The sequence below is a fragment of the Pogona vitticeps genome, chromosome 1, assembly GCF_051106095.1.
Source record: "Pogona vitticeps strain Pit_001003342236 chromosome 1, PviZW2.1, whole genome shotgun sequence".
NCBI lineage: Eukaryota > Metazoa > Chordata > Lepidosauria > Squamata > Agamidae > Pogona > Pogona vitticeps.
The window spans coordinates 199,813,147-199,838,326 of record NC_135783.1 but is presented as its reverse complement, the minus strand read 5'-3'; the positions used below and the strand labels follow the sequence as shown (position 1 = coordinate 199,838,326).

The 25,180-nt window shown below is 41.6% G+C and overlaps 1 protein-coding gene across 3 annotated transcripts in view; it reads left to right on the top strand.

The window, feature by feature from the left end:
* Positions 1 to 14,513: 14,513 nt before the first annotated feature.
* The window catches only part of MTX2 (metaxin 2), a 69,146-nt gene continuing 58,479 nt past the window's right edge, over positions 14,514 to 25,180 (top strand). The window contains exon 1 of one of the 3 annotated variants that reach the window (XM_020806258.3): positions 14,514 to 14,672. In XM_020806258.3, the coding sequence (XP_020661917.1) occupies positions 14,633 to 14,672 (40 nt within the window). In that variant the 5' untranslated portion in view covers positions 14,514 to 14,632. The remainder of the gene's footprint in view (positions 14,673 to 25,180) is intronic. The other 2 variants (XM_020806255.3, XM_072980525.2) reach the window with 2 other exon arrangements.

Sequence of the window (25,180 nt, the reverse complement as noted above, 5' to 3'; positions counted from 1 at the left end):
GATAGTCTTCTCCCAGGATCTTCTCCTTGCAATATGGCAAGTCTTCATCCAACGATGCAGAATATACAGTTCTCAGCAACACAATCACCAAGCAACACAACCTATACAACAGCCCAACTACCCAAACTACCCAAACTACCCAACAATTTGTCTCTGTAAGCTTGGCTAGCTTTATTCTTAGTTTCTCCAATCAAATTGGTTGTCCCACAGCTGCCTCAATTAGCTCAGCTGTGCTCCTTTGTTATATGTTGCTTGACTAAATCTGATCCTGTAACAACTTATACACTGAATTGCAATGAACAATTCCCTAGGTTGACTTTGAGACCTGTCAGTAGCCAGCCAGCCTCCTCTGCAAGGAGTACCTGGCAGGGAGGAGTGGTAGCACAGGGTGGCCTGGGATGCACTCTGCTCCACATTGCAAGGAAACAGCAAGATCATGTGGAACCTGTCTCTGAGGGCACTTCCAGGCACGGTCATAGACCAGAGCCAGGCACCTGTCTCCACTGCTGATAGAAAGGGGAGATGCAGCATTCGGAACTCATCAGTTTATCTACACTTGCATTTTTATTTATTTATTTGTTTGTTTGTTCGATTTATATCCCGCCCATCTGGTATATTCTACCAATCTTTTGCATTTTGGTGAACTAAGGCCAGAGAAGGATGACTTGCTCTGAGCCGTGCAGTAGAAGCTGAGATCCACTTCACAGAAGGTCCGTCTCCATGGCGCCGGACAGTCCACTCACTGATCCGCCGCTACCGTGGGCTCCATGATCCTTCCAATGACTCCGGAGCTTGCGATCGGCGAGCCACTCCTGGCAGGAGATGGGACAACACGCCTCTCTGCCAGGTTGAAGAATGGCTCGCCAGTCGCGAGCTCCGGGGTGATAGAATGGGATTGCGCAGCCCGTCGCAGTGGCAGATCAGTGAGTGGACCATCTGGCACCATGGGGCTGGACCCTTGTTATCTCCACCTGTGCAGTGGTTTTCGTATAGGAGTACCCCCATCTCTACTGAGGAGCCTTACAGCCTAGGCAAGTCTATTTATACTGATATTTTCCCCTCGGTATATATTTCCCTGAATAAATAGATACATGTATCGACCTTGTAGTGGATGACAGCTCTATATCCATCAAAGTGACACCGTCCCAAAATTGAGATTTCCTAGCAAATGCAGCTTGCACTGGACAGGTTTTCTGCATCATCATGAAAAGAAAAAGAGGGTCACTTCCTGTGTGGAGGACCTCTTAGGAAAGCTAATTTCTTCTCATGTGCAAAAGGGGTTTAATGAGTCATTTCCTGATGAAGAACCCAAAGAGTCTAAGTGTTAGCTCTTGCTCCCTGGCATTATTCTGTCAGCAAGGGGGCCCAGAGGAATGTGATAATGCAACACGTGTGCCAATTCCTGAATAATTAAATAAAAATGTCTGTAATATATATGAGCATACACATGAGACAAATAAATGATAGATAAGGTCTAGTATGCATTCATACAACATTAAGTCTAGCGGTTGGGTGCCGCATATGTTCAACGCATGCCAAACAATTGGAAACAGGTTGGAGGTGATGCTGAAAAGAATGGAAGGATGCTTGAGAATTCCTGCTGGAATCAGAACATCTAGGGAAGCCTCTCACCTTCCTTTTCAACACTCCTTTGATTCTCATGTTTATTGCTGTATGATGCTTCGTTCTTAATGCTTCTTTTTCCCCAGACTTTGTTTTAAAAGCAGCTGTAACTTGTGGCTTTGTTATGGTTTTTCTCTCTTCAAAAACCTGGTTTCTTTAAGGTTTCTTATATCTTACTGCATTCTTATATCTTACTGCATTATACCTTACTGATATGGCTGCAAATTCCCAGCCACTTCAGATAAAAGGTGATTGAAAATGATAGTCAGGGATGCCTGCAGGTGATAGATAATTTAGTAAAATGATCTGACAGCTAAATTAAGCTCATAAAATAGACTAACAGTGCAGGAAAAAAATAACTCTCATGTAGAACCAGTCTCCAATTACAGCAACAGAAAAGGCTGCTAAACATAATTCCTTCTAATAGCAAATGTTGATTGTTGAGCACATGTAAGTGTGGAATTAAAAAGAGCCCATGCAAAAATAAGGTGCTTGTTTCTTCTACACACTAGGGAAATGTTTCAGGTATACACAAATATGTATGTCTGAAAACAGAAAGGAAAGGAAATAGTTAGAGCTACAAAGCAGATCTGTGAGCCCAAAAGGACATGTGTACTTCCAGGACATACCGAATATTGAGAACTCTTAAGCATTTGGGCTCAAATCCAAGTGCTAATCAGTGGAAAGAAATAGAGAAGAACAACAAAAAGGGAGAAACTAGGGATCTCTTCTAGAAGATCCAAGAAATCAAAGTGAAATTTAAGCCTAGACTAGGAATGCCGAATGACCAACATAGAAGCACATTATCTGATCAGGAGTAAATAAAGAGAAGCATCGCCTTCAATACACTGAAGACCTACAGTATGTGGAAGGCCCATCGCCAATGTTTCCTTCCTCATCAAAGTGGTGGGGAGGGTGGTGGCTGATCAGCTTCAAGCTCTTTTGGATGAAACCAATGCCCTGGATCCGTTTCAGTCGGGCTTCAGGCCGCGTCATGGCACAGAAACAGCACTGGTCACACTGGTGGATGACCTGTTGAGGGAGGCTGACAGGGGCAACACATCCTTGTTGGTCCTCCTTGATATCTCAGCTGCCTTCGATACTGTCGACCATGGTATCCTCCTGGGGAGGCTCTCTGAGCTGGAAATCAGTGGCCTGGTGTTTGCCTGGCTCTGATGCTTCTTGGAGGACCGTCCCCAGAGACTACAGCTTGGGGAGAGTCTTTCGGCCCCGTGGAGTCTCAATTGTGGGGTTCTGCAGGGGTTGATCATCTCCCCAATGCTGTTTAATATCTATATGAGGCCACTGGGTGGGGTCATCAGGGGGTGTGGGGCTTTGTGCCATCAATACGCTGATGACACACAGCTCTACATCTCCTTTTCACCTACTTCAGTGGATGCCGTTCTGTCCCTTCAGCGATGTTTGGAGGCTGTACTGAAATGGATGCAGCTGAATGGGTTGAGGCTGAACCCGGACGAGATGGAAGTCTTGACGGTGGGTGGCCCCTCCATTGGTGGTTTGGGAAACACCCTATCTTTTGGGGGGGTGACTCTCACTGCACGGAGTGGGATCCGCAGCTTGGGGATACATCTGGACCCAGCGCTTACCATGGAAACCCAGGTGGCGTCCATGGCCCACTCTGCCTATTTCCATCTGTGGCAGATCACCCAGCTGCGGCCCTAAGTGATGGAGGGGCCCTCACCACTCTCATCCACGCACTCGTAATCTTGAGATTAGACCACTGTAATGCACTTTACGTGGGGCTACTTTTGAGACTGATGCGGAAGCTCCAAATGGTGCAGAATGCGGCGGCCAGACTCCTTAGTGGGGTGAGAAAACACCACCATATCTCTTCCACTCTAGCTTCCTTGCATTGGCTGCCCATTCATTTCTGCATTGACTTGTTAATGATGACGTATAAAGCTCTAAATGGTTTTGGACCTCGATATTTGGCAGATCACCTTCTCCCACATAGATCTACCCGAATTACACAGCACAGCCAGGAGGGACAGTTGAGGGGCCTCACGCTGAGAGAGGTTCAGAAAGAAAGAACAAGAAACTGGGCTTTCTTGACAGTGGCCCCTTGACTTTGGAACAGCCTTCCAATAGAGATCCGCCTGGCACCCTCACTGGGTGTTTTTAAGAGCCAATTAAAGACTTGACTCTTTAGGCAGGCCTTCCCTTCTGTCAATTCTTGAATTCTATCTTCTTGTTTTCTATCATTCCCTATCTTGAATACACCATACTATTGATTCAATTGTTTAATGTTCATGATGTTTTTATGATATTTTATGATATTAGTAAGCCGCCCCGAGTAGACGCTGTCTGGGGGGGGGCGGGGGGGGGTAGAAATCAAATCAAATCAAATCAAATCAAATCAAATCAAATCAAATCAAATCAAATCAAATCAAATCAAATCAAATAAATAAATAAATAAATAAATAAATAAATAAATAAATAAATAAATAAATAAATAAATAAATAAATAAATAAATAAGTGACAAAAGAATGGCAGGCCTCTTTGAAAAGGAAGGCTATTATGAAGAACCTGCAGTTCTAGAAAGTGAAGTGAAAGCTGCTCTGAAAGCATTAGTAAGTAATAAATCATTGGGGTAAATGGAATACCAACAGATTTGTTTAAAGCCACAGCAAATGAATCTGTCAAAATCCTAATACGAATATGACAACAAATATGGAAAACAAAACAATGACAGACTGGAAATGCTTTAATATTAAGAAGACAAAAATCATGACTACAGAGGAACTATGAAAATTTAATGTTGGCACTAAAGAATTTGAAATCATGAACGATTTTGTATACTTGTACCTTGGATCACTCATCAATCCAAATGGGGACTGCAGCCAAGAAATCAGAAGAGTGAGACTAAGAAGACTGATGGGTAGAATAAAATATATGAACAGATGAGTGGACAGAGGAGGTGAAGGCAGACAGAGTGAAAGTTAAAAGAGAGGGAAGGAGATGCGGGATAGGTGAGATAAATAGAATCCTAGTGTGTTCATGTTTCAGCTTCTCCAAGGAGTCATGGCCCACAGCTAAAGAACCTCTACACAGCACTGGAGCATGATGGTATATTCTGAAACACTGATCACACAAATATCATTGCCTAAAGCAACTGCTGATGTAACAAATGATCAAAGAAGCTTGGCAGGGAGAAATAATGGTGAGGTGATGGACAGCTTTTCTTTTCATGCAGTCCTTTGCTTGAGTTCATCTGTTTGTCTGGTGAAAACCAGCATCCAATTTAAAAAGAGAGAAACAAACAGACACAAAAAAGATTGTTGCACTATACACACCCACACACCCACTGAGCTAGTTATGCTGTATGTATCAATTTCTCTGGCCAGGCTACCCTATGGGAAGAACAGCAAGGTTACTTAGAGGAAGAAGGTTGGGTTACATAGCATCCATAGTTCTGCATTCAAATCTCTTATTGCTTTCCCACATACATCTATGGCCCCAAAAATTGCATCTGTCCCACTTTGCAAAACGGTAAAGCAGACCCTGGTGCAGAGGTTGCCCTGACATGTGTACGTATACCCATGTGTGTATATGTGTATAAGGTAAAGGTTCCCCTTGACAATTTTTGTCCAGTCATGTTCGACTCTAGGGGGCAATGCTCATCCCCGTTTCCAAGCCATAGAGCCAGCGTTTTGTCCGAAGACAATCTTCTGTGGTCACATGGCCAGTGCGACTTAGACACAAAACGCTGTTACCTTCCCACCGAGGTGGTCCCTATTGATCTACTTGCATTTGCATGCTTTTGAACTGCTAGGTTGGCGGGAGTATATGTGTATAAGTGTGTGCAAATTTTTTGCCCAAAATTCATCAACACTGTGTGTATGAGGAAATAAAAACTGCATACATTTAAATGAACAATTATTGACCAGCCCATTTGCCAAACAAATAGTACATTCACTAAAAACTGTATCCATATTTTCTTTACATTTGTCACTCGAAAATCTGCATGCACTCTGTTTCAGACTGCACATAAATCAAAGGACAAAGCCAGAAGACAGTCCTCCAAAGGAGGATTAGCAACACAATCAGCACGTCAAATGATGGGTTATGAAAATGGAAAACCAACTGTAAATTGGAAAAAATACACAGTGCTGCTCTTGCTGGTGTCAGCTTTGCACACCACCAATTAGCAAGCTGCGTGTTGTGTCAGTGAAAATGGCAATTTGTGAAGCAGACTTACAGGTTGATTTTACCGTAGACATGCCAGAAAAACTCATAGTAAAAGGTGTCCAAGCTCCCCTTAGCAGTAAATACATAATAAAATAATACCGTACTGATCTACATGTTCCCTGTAAAATCTTTCAATTATTTTAATGTTGGTTTTCCTACACATGTAATCAGTGATCTGGCTCTTAGAGCAAGTACTTTTCAGGCTGGACTAAAATGAAATGTGCCAAACAAAAAGAGGGTAGAATAAAGATGCATTTGTTTGCAGGTGCCTTTAACTATATCAGAATAATCCATATTTCCTGCATGCTTTTAAGTATTGACTGGAATCTAGAGATGTGCCATTCAATGATTTTTTGGGTATGTGTGTGTGATATTTTTGTTTTGTTTTGTTTTGAGTCCAATTCCAAGAATTCTCCAAGAATTCCCCAGGCAGAACTCACCGACCAACACCTACAGATACATACATTTCGCTCACCTGGAGAAAGGCCCGTCTTGAGCCTTGCTACTTGTTGCTAATATACAATAAGGATTCATTTGAGGAATCCTACTCACAAGAAGAGACCTAGCAATTCTCTCACTAAAACTTTTGCAGAGAGAAAAATAGGCACAAGGCTATTGCTTCTGGATATCTAGCAGGGGGAAAAAATCCACATTAAATATATGGGCATTCCCCCCCCCCCGTGGATTTCCTAAAGGCCCCCACAATTCTAGAGCTATTATTCAAAAGGAGTATCAAAAAGGGGGGTATCAATACAGGGCATGGGTACCATGGATCCTCTCTATGGTCCTTGTCCTTGAGTCTTTTGGCATGCAGGGCAGGGCTCATAAAACCGCTCCACTTACTTATACATGCCAAGCCAATAGAACTGTTGGGTTATCTTGTCAAGGCTTCTCTCTTCCTCTCTCTCCCTCTCTCCTTCTCTCACTGTGATCCACAGCTGGCACATCATATGCCTAGAATGGTCGAAATGACTAGATAGGCGGGGTATAAATACAATAAATAAATAAATAAATAAATAAATAAATAAAATAAATAAGTGCTGTGTGTAAAACCTGTGAAACTGCTAGCTGCTTTTCTTCTAAACAACCCCGTTGTAGGGATGTCAATCCATATAGAAGTTTAGAAACCTGGAATACCCCTGAGTTGAAAACCTGGAATGGACCCCAACACCCTGCCTTCAGGTAGGGCAGACTTCAAGGCACCTGATAATGATGCATCTTCCTGTTGCCATACCTGCATTTGTTCCCTGGACACTTCTGCAACTTGGAGTCCCCTTTCCTTTTCCACTAACCCTGCTGGGAACGCATTATTTCCCATGATTAGACAATCCAGCCCAAGCCAGTCTTGTCCGAACAGAACATTGCTTGAAAAGGAAGGCACTATCTTAATGGGTTTCCCCTAATACCATTGTCAAGCCACCTCAAGACATAGGCTTTAAATTTTCATGGACACCAAGGGATCATCAGTATCACATTACAAGGTTACCCTCTATTCCTTTTCACTAGCATATAGCAACATACTACATCCATTAGTGTTAGCTTTGGAAACCCATCTACCCACACCAGGATCTCCCAGCCTTTCTGAGTTGCTTCTTCCAGCTCTGCTGCCATCCACACACTTGCTCATGCACACTCCATCACGGGACAGTCTTTCTGCAAGTGGCTGACTTGTCCAGAGCCAAAGCATTCAGGTCTCTGTCCTATGCCACCATCTTTCTGTGAGTCAGGGATGATAGCAGCCACACTGTTTCTGTTGCTACAGACCTTGTTCACTGGCCATGTGACCACTTGCCATTATTAGCATATGACTATCGGATTCAAGACAGGCCTCGTCTCCAGGTGTTTGCATCCCTCTTTCAATGCTGCTAACTAGATTGGTTCTGTATAAAAGCTTTCAATTTCTTCTTCTTCAGCTTCTGTAGTTGAAAGAAGGACTTGAACAAAGGTTATGATGACAGGTTTCTCAAGAAATGTGGTATATAGTAGTTGGTCAGACTTAGCATTATACATGTTAACTGCTTGTGCTACACCTGACCTTTCTATGGAAGCTACTGTGTTTGTCATTTGCAGAGTAAAACACTTCAAAACTGCCAGATTGTCCTACTCCTGTCCATATCAGCTTGCTCACAGCAAGTATTGCAATGCTTACTTTATTATTTTAGGTGGATCTTGAGTCATATTTCTCTATTCCACATTCCAGCTATGTGTGGCAAGCAGCTTTGGCTTCTCCTCTTGCTTTTGTGTATGTCGGCAACTTCCAACTTTAATCTATCTGATTTCCCCCAGTATCTGGTTGAGTGCCTTGTGATCCAGTAATCTTGTCTCCCAGCGCTATATTCACTTTCATTTCATACTATCTCCTCGTGAGGTATTCTGAGATGTTGTGTACCATTGCTGCTTTCTGCAAAGGCTTGTGAGAATTCTCTTGTCACTGCCTTTGTCTATGAAAGATGCCTATGGCAGTGTTGTCTTCTACTGTTGCTACCCAATAGCTGTCATTCAAGCATTTCTCTGTCCCCCTCATCTCTGGATCTGCCAATTCTCTTATGTTGATGATATTGATAACAGACTCCTGAAAAAGATGGGTGCATTTCAGTGTGGTGTCTCAATCTGACCATTCTGTCGTGGGTGATCACACTAGGAGTCCAGATCTGTGACAGAGTCTAGCCTTTTCAGGTGCACTTGGATGAAACAAATGCCCTGGATCCATTCCAGTCAGGCTTCAGGCTGCACCATGGTACAGAAACGGCATTGGTCGCCCTGTATAATAACCTATTGAGGGAGGCTGACAGGGGGAAAACGTCCCTGCTGGTCCTCCTTGATATCTCAGCTGCCTTTGATACCATCGACCATGGTATCCTCTTGAGGAGGCGTTCCAAGTTGGGAATTGGTGGCCTGGCCTTTACTTAGCTCCAATCCTTCTTGGAGGACCGTCCTCAGAGAGTACAGCTTGGGGAAAGGGTTTCGGCCCCATGGAACCTCAATTGTGGAGTTCCACAGGGCTCGATAATCTCCCCAGTGCTGTTTAATATCTATATGAGGCTACTGGGAGGGGTCATCAGGGGATATGGGGCATCGTGCCATCAATACGCTGATGATACACAGCTCTACATCTCGTTTTCTCCAGCTACAGTGGATGCCATTCTGTCCCTTCAATGCTGCTTGGAGGCTGTTCTGCAATGGATGCAGGAAAATGGGTTGAGGCTGAGCCCGGACAAGACGGAGGTACTGGGGGTGGGTGCCCCCACCATCAGCGGTTTGGGAAACTCCCTCTCATTGGGGATGTGTGTGACTCTCACCGTGAAGAGTGAGGTGTGTAGCTTGGGGATACATCTGGACCCAGCGCTCACCATGGAAGCCCAGATGGTGTCAGTGGTCCGCTCTGCCTACTTCCACCTTTGGCAGATTGCCCAGCTGGGTCCCTATCTTGATGCTGGAGTGCTCACCACTTTAGTGCATGCGCTTGTAATCTCGAGATTAGACCACTGTAGTGCGCTCTACCTGGGGCTACCTTTGAAACTGATGGGGAAGCTTCAAATGGTGCAGAATGCGGCGGCCAGACTTTTTAGTGGGGTGAGAAAACACCATCATATCTCTCCCACTCTGGCCGCCTTGCACTGGCTGCCCGTGCACTTTTGCATCGATTTCAAAGTTTTAATGTTGACATACAAAGCCCTAAACGGTCTAGGACCTCGCTATCTGACAGAACTTCTCCTCCCACCAAAATTTACCCATATCACATGATCTAGTCAGGAGGTACAACTGAGGAGCCTAATGCCAAGAGAGGCCCGGAAGGAAAAAAAAACAAGAAACCGGGCCTTCTCGGCAGTGGCTCCTCAGTTATGGAATAATCTACCTTCAGAGATCCATATGGCCCCTTTGCTGGGTATTTTTAAAAGCCAATTAAAAACCTGGCTATTCAGGCAGGCCTTCCCTCCAAGCGCTATTTGATCTATCTTCTTTGTTTTTTCCATCTTGAATGATTAATTATTTTTGGATATACAGTAGATGTTATTTTAATCTGTTTATTTTGTTTGATGTACGCCACCCAGAGTAGTTGAATGACTAGAGGGGTGGGATATAAATAAATAAACAATCAAACAAACAAATTTTGATGGCATTGCTCTCAGCTTCCCTGACACAGTCCAGCCCCCTCACCACATTAAGGTGTGCAACCAAGAGGAAGACCTTTAATGTTACATTTATAGTTGTGTCTTGGTTGTAGTCACTGTAACAGCATTAAGTAACACAGAGAACATCAACTGCATTTGGATAGGATACTTATGCATACAGAAAGATCTTCAGGAATGTGGTGTGGTTAATTCTTCCAAGTGTCAAGAAATACTGGCATGTACTGTTCTATTATGTGTGCAGAGCATTCTTTTAATACCTATGTGAATGGGTCAGTCCTTGCTTTCACAAAAATATATGTGTGCACAGAAAACCTTGGAAACATCCAATTACAGAAAATGTAATTTGAAATTAATTCCTTTTCCCAGTTACATATGACCTTATCATTGCAAGTTAACAAAGGATAACATTACCCCTTTTGTAGTTCAATTGAAATTGTTCAATTGTTTCTATCCTTATGCAGTTGTGTGGTATCATGTAAAAGATAGAGGAGGAATATCTCATGGTTCAAGTGCGGCCTTGTGTTCCATTCTGGCAGTTGAAGCAACAACAAGATGGATGAGAAAGTGAGGTGTTTTGTACTCCATTTGTTGCTTTCAGGTGTTTTTTAAAAAGCAGCTGCTATTGCTGCATATGAGAAATAAGAAAAGGCAAACAGTAACTTTTGAAAACTGCAACAATAATTACGTACTTTTTGTGTACCTTGACAGTATAACTTTAACCAAATCCTTTTTTATAGTAAGTTTCTAAGTTCTAGTGCATAACAGAGCTCTACATGATTAAAAAAACTCAACTTAGATTTATATAGTCTGTATGTTGCATGTTAACTCCACCAACTGACACTTGCAGCTTTTTTAAAAAAATCACGTATAAATGTGAAGGAGAGAATGAACCTTCTTTTCAATGTGTAAACAGCTGCCATCCATAAGGTCACAGACCACTCTTCATGGTAGATACAACCTGAGGTGAAATTCCCATAAAATCTCTCATTAAATTGCTTCCACCACTTCTTCATTGAGAGCTGCAAGATTAGGCCAGGGATAATAACTAGCTCACTGGAAATAAAGTGAGAAACAGTCACGATGAAATTAGATCTAGACAACGTAGTAATGAAAAGCACTGGCCAATATTATAATGGATGGCGATATTTATCATAATTCTGTTCATTATGATGGATTGTTGGTTTGAGGATTAGCCACATAACTATCCAGCAAATGGAGGCAAAGCATATGTTTTAAGGTGATGACATTTACTACATAAGTCATGACGGACGTAAAACCTGTTAGTAACATAAACAGTGTTGGCTTCTCAAATATTGCTGACAGTTTAATTCTGCTTCTGCTATTAAAATGAAATATGAAGTAAGAGGGACTGAGAGCCTGCAGACACTGGAATTATTGGGGTATACAGTGTCAGACTTGCTTTTAGTCAGTGCTGGCCAAATGTAGATGCAGGAGAGGAAGCAGGATGACTTGATGTATATATATACTCTCAGATTATGCAGAATTGTGGTTTTCTCACTTTGCTGTGATCTAATAACACGGAAGACATGCAAAAGAATATGAGTTGCTTGCACAGATTTTCATTAAGGAACAGAAGGAACCTGAAAATTTACTATTGCATGATGAATATAAGGTAAAGAGCTAAAAGTAGCTGTGCTACTTTGATTCAGCCTGTCTACCAAAAGTAAAATGAACAATAAAGCCACAAGTGTGTGTGTGCAAGTGGACCACCACCCTTGAAAGCTCAGTCTGAAATAAAACTACAATATTTCATCTTTAATATGCCATAATGCTTTGGTTTTGCAGCTGCACATGATTTAAGAAATGGCTTTAATAATTAAAATATGCATATGTGTGTGAGCACACTCTTAATGTCCTTCCCTTCCCAATGTATTAACTCAGGGCTGTCCTAAACTGCTCCTCCTTCTCCAGAAGTAATATGCCAGTATTTCACTTTGCTTCTTTAAAATACATTGACATTATCTTTTTCTTTGGCTTCTGAGCTGTATATTCTTAAAAACAAAACAGTAGTTACAAACATGATTATTCTCCACAGAAGTGGTACCCCACTTCAAACATGGGGATAAGATATCACATAATCTTTGTCACAAAAGTGCTAATATAGGAATAATGCCACTTAATTCCTTTAGGACGGGATTAAAGGTGTCAACATAATTCTAAATATAAATCTAAATATAAACTGAGAATACATAAATCCAAATGTTAGTCTCAGATAAAGGAGACCCATGGGATCATTGGATCACTGCCACTGCATACTGGCTGAAATGCAGTAGTAAATTGTGAAGAAATTGAGTAACTGGGAAATATGAAATTCCATTACTGGAAGCTTTAAATGCTTCTTTGTGGTTTCCTGGGAAGCTGGGCAAACAGGCAGAGGTCAGTGTGTGCCCTGAACCAAAAGGACAATTCACACCTTAAATTTATCTCCTGTTAATGAACACTTCAAAGAAAGAACTGAAAGAGGAACTGATGTGCCCATGCTTATCTTTGTCAGGCGGCATGCCAAAGCGGCCCCAAAAGGAATCTAGCACTTTAACTCTGGACTTGAAAGACCCAATCTATTTCCTTCTCTGGGAGTTATGCAGATTTCAGTTGTGGGAAAGAGAGGGCAGGAAAATGTTTTTGTCTTGAAGGAACATGAAAGAAGATTAAGATGTTGTTGTCATGGCCCACTAGGGAAACTAGTTAGTTTAGCTGGCCTCCAAGAACTGGGCTATTGTTCACCTGCTCTTCTATAAAGCCATACTGGGAAAATATGCCCTCTGGGTATATCCCAGAGCTAAGCTACTAATCTACTAAGGTATGAATATTAGGTACATAAGTTTAGCTTTTATTGTTTTCAGGCGTTTCTCTTAAATTGCTTGAGACTATCTCTGTATTTTGCACAAGTATCTTTTGCCAGATTTTGGAACTTTTGTCCTTTTTCTTTTCTTTTAATAAAACAGAGAAATCCATCTGTCTGGATTTTCGGTTGTGAGAGTTTCTGGTACTAAAACCAGGTCTTGCCTTCACCCAGCTCCTGGAATGTTGGTGTTTGTGTGTGGGTATGAAAGGCTCTTTGCTTCTCAGTGGCCAGCCTTGCGTATCTTTCCAAAGTCCCTAGAGACCCTGCCAAAATGGGGTGTGTGGGAGTAAAACGGTCCCTGTCAGGCTCCTCAGCTATTACCATCACTAGCTCTTTCCTGAGCTCATCCACCTCAGGAAAAAAAGGGCCATGTAGCAGTGTGCTTATTGAAAGGGGTCCCAGATCAGTTTTGTCATGTAAGTCACAACTAGAGTAGGCCCACTCTACCAATGGAACTTACAGAAGAGTTGACTCATAAAATCTCCATTGGTTTCATGGGCCAACTGCAGTTGTGATTTACCGACTGGATTTCAACCAATTGGATTTACCATTACTCATATTATTTTTAAGACTTGAAACTGACACTGTGGTTCAGGATGTATTACACTTATTGTCCTATTCTCTCCAGAACAGAGCTTGCAGGTTCTTTCAATGCTTCAGAAAGGGAAAGAAGATGACCAACAAGAGACAAAAAGGGAAATTATGTATATGAACAAGTTCCAAATGCAGATCCATCAATGCTTCAGACATTACAGAAGAAATGGGGGTGGTGGTAAAAGGAAGTACAAACTACTTTCGATCCACCTCCACTTTGAGACATTGAAAGCTACTGATGTCAGTTATGGGGGCTGACACCTCTGTTCTTTTCCTCAAAAAAAAAAAAGTCAATTCTGCATCTATGATGGGGACAGGGAAGATGTTCAACTGGGCCTTTAAAGATCAAGCCCAGCAAATTGAACTTCATCCTGGTACCGGTTTAGAGAATTCTATTAAATAATTTAAGGCACCAAGGTTATGGTTTACTGTTATTTATTTTCAGTTTAATAACAAGTTTATTAATGCTTCTGTAAGCATATTTTGTGTGCTCAGATTTTAATATCCCCCTTTATTTACTATGACAACCAGGCACAGGAGCAGGTGGGAAAACAAGGTGCGGGTGCAGAATTTAGGAAGGCTGGAGAGGATGACTTCTTGCCCGTTGCAGAGGAGTAGAAGGGAGGAAGTGAGTAATGGGGCACAACAAGACATAGATGTCTGGGAGGGCTTCGCCCCAAAAAATGGGTTGTGTGTGAAAAACAAACCAGGGCAGTGTGAGAAAGACAGAGAGGATGAGGCTTAGACCCGCAAAGTAGGATGAAAACGTGGTCAGAACACCGAGGAAAGGGAAATTTGATACCCTGGTGTCAGACTTAAGGGGGGGGGATAGGTACTGGGGAAGGAGAAGGAGAAAGAGCAGGGAAACCAGAAGAAGGAGAGAGAGACCCGACCGGGGCTCCCTCTTCCCAGTCCCCTCAGGCCAGGCGAGGGCAAACCCTGCCCGTTGACTGCATCGCGGCTCCGCGCCTATGGCAAGGGAGACGCCCCCTCCCTTCCCCGAAAGAACCGCCTCGCCTCTCCTCTCCCGTCAGGCGCTCCGCGGCCGAGCAAGGCGAAGGGGCGGCGCAGGCCCCGGATGTACTCGGCCCGCCCTCCTGCCCGTCGAGGGGGGGCGGGGCCGCAGAGTGCCCTCCACCTTGAGGGGCTTGGGGACGCGGCCTACAGGCAGGGAGGCGAAGTCGCCGCCGTCGCCGGAGGGGCAGCATGTCGCTGGTGGCGGAAGCCTTCGTTACCCAAATCGCAGGTGAGGAAGTGCAAAGGAGGGAGGAGCGGCTGTCGCCACTGCCGCCGCCGCCGCCGCCTCTCTCTCATTCCTCCTCTCCCCCCCCCTCTCCGAACATTGTCCTGTCCTCCGGAACCACACCTCCCGTCAGCCCTCGCCGCCAGAGCAAATGGCGTTGGATGATGGGAGTTGCAGTCCCACCGCCTCTTCTCCTTCCCCGCCGGGTAGCGTGCTGGGGGGGGGGGGACGGCGGCGAGCCCTTGCGAAGGACGCCCGGGCGACGGCCCTCGAGGGAAGGCCGGGGGGGGGAGAGGGGAGGAGGAGGAGGGAAGCCGTGCCAGGGGGGAGAGGGGAGGGCGTCTCCCCGGTGGGAAGGCCTCGGCCTGTCTCCACTGCGGCGGTTGCCCGGCATGGCAGGCCTCCAGGCACGTGCCTGCCGGAACACGGCAGCTTGGGTGGGTGCCCCCTCCTCATCCTCCTTGGAAGTCTGCAGGATGTCAAGAGGGGCGGCCGCCCTGCCTGCCTGCCTAGCGTCCCTCAGGTCGGAAGGGTTTTGCAACGGAAGGCCTCACTAAATTGGCAGGTGCCACCGACCAGGGGCGCCTCATTTGACCGCAGGGAAGGATCTGTCAGCGTCCTTTTTCGAGTCTCGAGTGTGCTCCCCTTTTCGGGGGCCGAGCCGTGTCTTTTATTGACTTGCTGAAATCCTGCAGATGCGGCAAGCCTTTCAGTTCTCCGGAAGACACACCTTCACGGGCTTAGACTGGAGGGAAAAAATGTGGAGGATTGGGCAAAGAAGCAAAAGGTCCAGCGGGCTGGCCCGATGGCACAACTGTTGTAGGCAGGTTTCCTTGCAAAGTGGAAATTGAAGATTTAGTGGAAGGCAAAATTATCAAGGTTATCAGTTTTCCATTCTCTCTCTTCTCTGCCAAGCAGAACCTGGCATTTGTTCCTCTTGTGCTCCTTGTGTTGATTTAGAACAGACTTCTTAACTGTATGACTGGTCGGGGCATGTTCCTGGCTTGCGGGATCTACTTAGGTTCTTAATCTTGGCAAAAGCAAAGGGAGAAAAGGGGGGGGGGAGAACAAAATGTTGTGGCACTTTAAGAACTAACACATTTGTTTCTCTAAGAGCTTTTCTGGATCAAAATCCACTTCTTCAGACACATCATGTTCTTTATTAGAGCGAGGTCCACTCGCCGCAAGCAGTTGCAAAATACGGGAATCAGATGCAAATTGGTGTCTCAAGGATGGAGCTAGAAATTGCAGGACTTCAAGAGTCAAGAGTTTGGGGTGAACTGTATTGGGGGATGTCAAAAACTTATGCTAACCTACAGTTGTGTTCAAAATTATTCAACCCCCACTGAAATTGAATGTTTTGGCCATTTTGACATTGATTTTGATCATTCAGTCATCTTGCTTACATTTACATGAAAGAGGCACTTGTAGGTCAGAGAAATATAACCTTAAGTTTATAATGAAATAACCACAAATGTCTTTTCTGTGCTCACATCATTATTAGTTTTTATTCAACCCCCAAGTGACATTCAATCTTAGTACTTAGTACAACATCCTTTTACAGTTATAACAGCTTTTAAACGTGAAGCATAGCTTGACACAAGTGTCTTGCAGCGATCTACGGGTATCTTCGCCCATTCTTCATGGGCAAAAGCCTCCAGTTCAGTCAAATTCTTAGGCTTGCGCACTGCAACTGCTTTCTTTAAGTCCCACCAGAGGTTCTCAATCGGATTTAAGTCTGGTGATTGCGATGGCCACTCCAAAATGTTCCAGCCTTTACTCTGCAACCATGCTCTAGTGGACTTGGAGGTGTGCTTGGGATCATTGTCCTGTTGAAAGGTCCAACGTCTCCCAAGCCTCAGGTGTGTGACGGACTGCATCACATTTTCATCCAATATCTCCTGGTACTGAAGAGAATTCATGGTACCTTGTACACGCTGAAGCTTCCCTGTACCTGCAGAAGCAAAACAGCCCCAAAGCATTATTGACCCTCCGCCATGCTTCACAGTAGGCAAGGTGTTCTTTTCGTCATATGCCTTGTTCTTCCTCCTCCAAACATAGCGTTGATCCATGGGCCCAAACAGTTCTAATTTTGTTTCATCAGTCCACAGAACACTATCCCACAACTTTTGTGGTTTGCCCACATGACTTTTGGCATACTGCAGTCGACTCTTATTCTTGGGAGACAGCAAGGGGGTGCGCCTGGGGGTTCTGGCATGGAGACCTTCATTACGCAGTGTGTGCCTTATTGTCTGAGCTGAAACTTCTATACCCACATCTGACAAATCTTTTTTCAGTTCCTCAGCAGTCACACGGTTACTTTTCACCACTCTACGCTTTAGGTAGCGCACAGCAGTCGAAGTCAGCATCTTCTTTCTTCCACGACCAGGTAGCATTTCAACAGTGCCCTTTGCCTTGAATTTGCGAATGATGCTTCCTGTGGTGTCTCTTGGTATGTTTAACTTCTTTGCAATCTTCTTATAGCCATTGCCCTTCCTGTGAAGACAAATCACCTCTTCTCTTGTCTTCCTGGACCATTCTCTTGACTTCACCATGTTTGTAACCACACCAGTAAATGTCTAGAAGGAGCTGAGTATCACAGTCATTTTAAAGCTGCCTAATTGGTGCTTATTATGCTTGATTGGTGCTCGGTGACATCCACAGGTGTTTTCAATACCTGATCGAAAACACCTGAATGAACCTCTCTTCTTCAGAGTGGTAGTCTTTAAGGGGTTGAATAATTGTGGCAATGAAGAAACCACAAAAGAAACATTTACTACTGTATTACATAAACAATTGATGTTATTTTAGTTGCATTTGGTTCTTTAAAACGTCCTTGTAGGATTTCATTCTGAATACAATTCCAAATGTACACTATAGTCCCTAAACCCCTTTACAGCATTGGGGGTTGAATAATTTTGAACACAACTGTATTGCAGAACATCTGGGGATTCTGGGGATCTGCTATCAGTAGATTGAGATCCACTCCCATCCAGTTCGTTTTATGATTTTCAGTGTTATTTTTTCTCTCGGCTCTAAGACATGACTTTGTCTGTTACTTTATGGATGATCTTCTAATAGAAAGTCATCCACTAAATATAGAGGCAGGGTGATAAAAGATATGTTCAAGGGGGAGTTTGGCATTGTTTAAAATGAAATTAATAAATCTCTTTTAAGAGTGTGACATGATTTGTGAATAGTGTAGGCATGCCTTATGTCCTTTTACCATTCTTACAAGTGTTGTGTTACTACAGAACATCACCCAGGATATAATCCATTTAGGTATCAGTCAGTCAAATTAGTGGGAAAATGTCATCTATTTACTCCCATGTACTATAAATCATTTTATCTGTGTGTTATAATTTTTCAGGACAACAGGTTGTAAACATTGGCAAATCTGTAAGAAAACATACTGTGCAGTATTCTGCTCAATATTTGTGTGCACAGAACTCCAAATATGGAATAAATTGCCCTGATGAAGGGATGAGGGGCAGGTTATTTGCATGGTTCCCCATGTCTAGCACTTTGGCAGATTGCCCCAGCAACTTCTGCTGTTGGAGCACTGTGTACATGTATGTTTGTGGATATTCTTATGGTGATTAGGTCATGGCTCTTTTGCAAGGTACCTTCAGTTAATAGGTAACAAAATTAGTTCATACATCAATCTACACATGATTTTCTCTTTCACTTTATTACTCAATCTGATGCTGGACATGCCCTTTGAAAAGTCTTTGTACTGACATTGGTTGAATATTTATGTTTAATCTGCAATAACACATTCACATATTTATGTTGAAGTCCCCTGAGTGATAAGTGCATAGCTGAACCAGCCCATAGGGTCCTCTCATCAAAATAAAAAATATATATATTTTAAAAGATCAGTAATTACAATAATAAAAGAAACTCCTTATTTACTTTTCTGAAATAAATAGGCAAATCCTAAAATAATTGGTTGACTTTGCGATGTAACTTTGTGTAGTACATTATAGCGTTAGAAAGTACTGCTGCAGCTCTTGTGTAACTCATGCTGCTTCTGTTCATGTACAGTGGTGCCTCGACCTATGAACGTCCCGACTTATGACCATTTCGAGTTATGACCAGCTCCAGCTGCTTTTGGCTTTGCATTCTTTGCATTTCTGATGGGTCTTGCATGCTCTGCTTGCTTTTTGCTTTGCTTTGTTTGAATTTCCGATGGGTCTTGCACGCTCTGCTTGCTTTTTGCTTTGCTTTCTTGCATTTCTGATGGGTCTTGTATGGTTTGTTTGCTTTTCTTTCCTCCCTTCAATTGAGAGGGTTTAAAAAATATTTTTATTAAATTACACAACATAAACCTACTACCACAAAGAAAAGAACAATAAAATACAGTTACATATCACATTAGTGCCACCATCACCTTCAGGACTAGCATTAAACTTCATTCAATCCATTTTCTCTCCAAAAATTGATTGTTTCTTCCCTCAGTGTATACCCCTTCCCTCTCCAGAATACATATTCCAAGAATGCACTCCATATTTTCTTGGAATTATTATTTTTTGATTGGCCTCTTCTTATTTTCCTATCACATGTCAGTTTATCATTAATTGCTACATCCCATAGTTCTCTGTATCATTCCTCTAAACTGAGTTGATTATCGTTTCTCCAGTTTCTTGCAAAAATTAACCTTGCTGCTGTAATCATTATTAATATTAAATCCTTATTTTCTTTTAACAATTGATTCTTCTTAACCAAATTTAAGAAAGCAATTAACAGGGTTATTTGAATATTTAATCCAATTATTTCACTTATTTCTTCAAAGATTTGATTCCATTCTTGCTTTCTTACTTCACATGACCACCACACATTTTTGGTACACTGGTACATTACTATGAATTTTTTTAAAAAATTTCTTTCCAGATTTTTTTTGTCTATCCGTTTCTTAGATATTGCTTTTTCAAAATTGCAAAAAAGAGGCCAAAATTAACTACCCACCATAACTTCAGAACATCATTTAATAGATACATATGATAGCTATAGACCTGTGATACGTGTCACTTTAAAACTTATGAATAGGGCTTTCATTTGCTATGCAAGATGATGCAATTGTATATTTTCAAAAAATTACACATTTTAAAAAAAGGAAAATTTGAATTTTTGGGATACTGAATTTTTAAAGAGTTTTCAAAAAATTCACACTTAAAGATACATGTCTTGTAGCCAGTCAATCTATATTTCAGGCTGGCATCTCATTGTTATCATACAAACCTTAATTTTTCTTCCTCATAGTAAGACTTTTTTATGGCATACACTTATTGTTAGTGTTTGTGGTACAGAGTTGGGATGCACACTGTCTTCAAGAAAATTTGCAAAACTGAATCAGGGGTATGTGCATCTTCTTTGGTTGATGACAAGGCATCCCCAGTTGCCCCCAAGATAGGCTGGCCACCTCAAGAGATCACACAAGTTCAATCTGAATAAAAGTAGTTTTAGTTATGTTGGTGGTAAAAAGGGGTTCATATAATATAATAGAGTCAGACAGGGAGAGAGTGGCGGCTGGTAGGAGCAGACACATTCCCCCACCCCCGGGGTCAGTAGAAGAAACCAGAAGAATCTGTAAGAAGATGAGGGGAAGAAAAGTAGCAGTGGTGAAGGGGGTGGTGGACAAATTCAATAGGGAGGGTGTTTGTTTTATTTTTTGCTTGGGGAGCGCTACAGTTTGTAACTACAAATCAGGACTAGTATTAATTTAAAAAGCAAACTAGAGAATGGTTAAACACTTAAAGGTTTTAACATGGAATGTGAAAGGCTTGGGTTCTAACATGAAGAGAGCTAGGATACAAAATGTTTTGAATAAAAGTAACACGGATGTTGTATTTTTGCAAGAAACTCATAAAAAAGGAGGGTTTTAATGAATTGAAAGGTAAATTATTCAAATTTATGAAAACTCGTTTGGGACATCAAAATCTCAGGGAGTAGCAATATTAATATTAAAAAATGTGAATTTAAAATTTAAAAAAATGGAAAAGGACACTCAAGGCAGATATCTGATTTTGCAAGGTAAAATAAAAGGAGAAGACTTTACACTTGTGAATGTTTATGCACCCGATGAAGCAGGAAGAATTTTTTGAAAATGTATTAAGAAGGCTGCATAAACTGAGGAAAGGTTAAGTGATAGTAGCAGGAGATTTTAATATGATAATGGATATGAGGAAGGATAAATCAAAATTGCAAATTGGGGAAGGGAAAATTAAATGTACAATATTAAATAGACTAATTAACAACACAGATTTGAAAGATGTTTGGAGAGAATTAAAGGGTGAAGAAAGAAAATTCTCCTACTCACAGGTGCATATTACATACTCAAGAATAGATTATATATCTGTCTCTAAAGATTTACTGCCAAGGGTAAATAACACAGATATTGAAGTCATTCAAATATTGGATCATGCCAGAGTGAACATGGAGTTGATGGTTAAATGTGATTATAAGGAGGCGGCAGCAATAATAATAATAATAATAATAATAATAATAATAATAATAATAATAATAATAATAATAATAATAATAATAATAATAATAATAATAATAATAATAATAATAATAATAATAATAATAATAATAATAATAATAATAATAATAAAAACAACAACAACAATAATGATAATAATGATAATGATAATAATGATAATGATAATAATGATAATAATAGGTTCATTTTGTCATTGCTGGGAACAAAATTCTTTTTGGCCTCTTTAAATGGGCATATTTCTCACAGCTAGGTTTTTTTATTATTATTTATTAGACTTGTACCCCACCCATCTAGACCAAATGTCTACTGTAGGTTACAGATTGGGAGAACCCTCTACATAGCATGTTCATCTTTGAGTTCTCTACCAAGCTCTGCTGCTGAAGTTTTGCCATTTGAAGTCGTCTGGCAGATTGTTCCTTTCCTGGTGTGAAATTCTTCTTTGCTCAGAGAGTATTAAATTTCAACTAGAGTAGACCCAAGTCAATGGGGATGTGGTGCATCAACTCCTCCACACGTTTCAGTGATTCAGTAGGCCTACTTTGGCTGCAACTTACTAGGTAACCAACAGACTTTTGCACACTTGTGCACGAGGAACACAAGTATGTAAAATGTGATGCAGATGGCCTGGCAGCACAATAACATACCTCAGATGTACACAGTGTTCCAAATGAAGATCTTCCAGAAGACATGAGAAGCGGTACTGTCCTGCTTAATTTTTTGTTCAACATATAATGTAGGAATGCAGACTCCTTGGCTATGTGCTGTTAACGTAGAATGGCAGTGGCTCTCCTGGGCTTGCAGCAGGATTTTTCCCTAGCTTGTGACCTTTTGCATGCAAAGCCTGTGCTTTGCCAGCTGAACTGTAGTCTCTCCCTAATATAGATAGCTTGTGATTACTACTTGACTGATTATGGCCTCAAGACACCTTTAAACAATATGTTTCTCACCTTCTTGCATTGTACAAAGCATCATGCTAGAGCTGTATACCGTATACCGTATTTTTTCTGTGTATAAGACAGAAAATCATTTTTCTGTCTTATATTAAGACAGAAATATTATATTTCCCTCCTTCCCCCACTATGCACTGTACTCTGTTAGAAATGGTGATCATATGCTTTTATTTCAAATTGATTGTCACACAAGATAGTGCTCAAAATCTTATTTGAGGGAGACCTGCACTGCAACCTGTTCTCCCATGGACATGTATGAGGATTTATAGAGATTAATCATACATGCATTGCAAATGACCTCTCAGGATAAGAAAATGAATTCTAATCATTTTAGTGTAATCATTTTCCTAAAATCATTACACTAAAAATTGAGGGGTGTCTTTTACACTGAAGTAAACTGAGATAGAGAAAAAAATGCCACATACCTTGCCTCTGTAAACAGACTCCCTTCAGCCACGAGGCTGAGTTTCCTACCGAGGCTGAGTTTCCTACCGTCAGGAGACTTAGTTTCCTTCAATTACAAGCCTTATTGAATTGACATCAGCTAATGCTGAACAAACCAATTGGAACACACCTCGTTGGAGGTGGAGCCTGTACATTCAACAGGGACTCAAAATGTCCCATGTTCTGACCCCAAAGGCTGAATCCTCAAAGCTACATTTTCTTAACTTTGGGATTGGAAAAGTTTATGTGTGTGGGGGGGTCTTATAAGTGGGGAAAAATACGGTACACCAAAGTTTAAGAATAATATTCCTAAACAAGACTCCCATGGAAATTTTCTGACCAGTAAATTAATATGAGTAACCTGTTTTTGATCTTGTACTTCCTGGATGAATATCTTTCAGAAGATATGCTCCACCTTTTTTTTAAAGATTTTGTCTAAAGAGAAGGAGTTTGCTAATTGGTTAGTGGCAAGGAATAGTTATGTTAGGCTGCAAAGCCCCCTTCCCACTAAAACCCAGTATTAGGTTGCATGCAGGATTGTTATTTTCTCCAGCAGTATTTTCTGAAATCCATCTTCCCTATTATGTATGCATGGCAGTACAATCATAATTGTGATAGTTTCAGTATGTGTAATAAAAATGAAATTTGATTGACTACTTATAGAAGGTCCTGTTCATAAAAATGGTTGCTTCGTTAATAAAGTTACAGCTAATTACAATGGCTGTTGTGATGTAGCAGCAGTAAAACACCCCATTGTGTGTATGCCTAAAACTGTTTATGGTATAACATGATAATACTGTTGTGTATATTTTTTAGAAATACATTTTTTCTTGTTCTTTAATCTTGGTGTGGATCTTGACTATTTAAAAATGCCCTCTCCTTCTTTCAGAGGTAACTCACAGCCGTGTCCATCATCCCCCCACATCCAGCACTCTCCAAATGTTTTGGCTTATTTCAAAGGATGATGGGAGTTGTAAAGCATATCTGAAGGGTGCAGGGTTGTGGATGGCTGCAGCACAGTCTCTGCCAGATGTAGTAGCTTTGCTTTTCATGCTGTTCCTCTGCAGTACTTTAGCATATGGTGAATGTTGATTTCCTAAAATGTTGTCCTCTCCACTTGGTAAGTTCCTTTCCTTTTAACATGCTGAGCATAGTCTGTTGCCCTAATGCACTAATGATTAAACATAAATGATGACCAAGCCATTCATTAAGTGTAAAGGAGCTTTGCAAGATGATCTTGAATGGGTAACGAAGAAAGCCTGCACTTGTTCTTCTCTCTGCAAAACCTTGCTTGTTTTAGCGGTGGTGGTTCTGCACCAGGACTGCTTCTTACCCCAAGGAAACCTTCCCTCCTTCCCCCACTATGCACTGTACTCTGTTAGAAATGGTAATCATATGCTTTTATTTCAAACTGGTTGTCACACAAGATAGTGCTCAAAATCTTATTTGAGGGAGACCTCCACTGCAACCTGTTCTCCCATGGACATGTATGAGGATTTATAGAGATTAATCATACATGTATTGCAAATGACCTCTCAGGATAAGAAAATGAATTCTGTATACCACTTGAAAGTTAACGTCTTGGTTTTCAGATGGTATCAGGCTTTAATCTTTCTTACAGCGGCAACTTAAATATCGACTGATAATGTTAGGGTCAGAAAAACTGTTGCAGAAGTGATAGATTAGTGGAGAGAGGATTTTCCCCAAGTGTGCCTTCACTCTCTCTAAATGAAAAAGAAAACAAGGTGGCTCTTTTTTTCTGTAGTTGTGGGGCGGATGGGAGAGAACCAGTTTAAAAAAAAAACAAAGTTGAGGAATGCCCTTTCTAATCTTATATTTTGACACTGGTTGAAATTACTCTTGTTTTGAAAAACAGACATTCACAATTTGCTGATTAACCAGTGTCTCCCCTTCAGAACAATACAGAGGTACTGCCTTTGTGCATTTTGATCTGTTAGGGTGAACGTTGATTGTGCTCATAATAAATATTTGAAATGCCATTCAAAGTTCTTTTGCAGACAAACCTAAATCGCTAACAATGCTCTAATTAACAAGGTGGACAGAATATATGTATGGTAAAATAATTTATTAAATTGGCATATTGTAAAAGAGTTTTGATGTAAAAGGCAACCCTTCCTACATATAGGTATGTTGGATATCTTTTCAGGTAACACGGGTGGCAAACTACCAGTCCAAAGGCCTAGTCCAGCCTGCAGAAACCTAATTAATTACACAAGCCACATACATTTCTAAATTTTCAATTATACATAACTTCTCCGTGACCAAAATGGGTTTTTGGTGGTAAGCATATTCTTCAAAGGAACCCGGTAGCCATACACCTTGAGCAGTAATTGGAAACCTTTCAGGTATATACATGTCACAAATTGGGTCCAGAGTCTGAGAGTGCCTTTGAACTGTATACTGCAGAACTTACAGGGATCATTTGCTTTTGGTCTACTGAGTGGGATAGTGGGCAACAGCATCCCACAGGACAGGCAGGGAGAAGTGAAGGCATGAATGTGTCACAGAAGGTAAAGGGCCTTCCTACATCTCAAGAAAGATAGTGTTAGTACACAAAGAACCCCTAAGTTGTGTTTTTCCTCTGCAGTCAC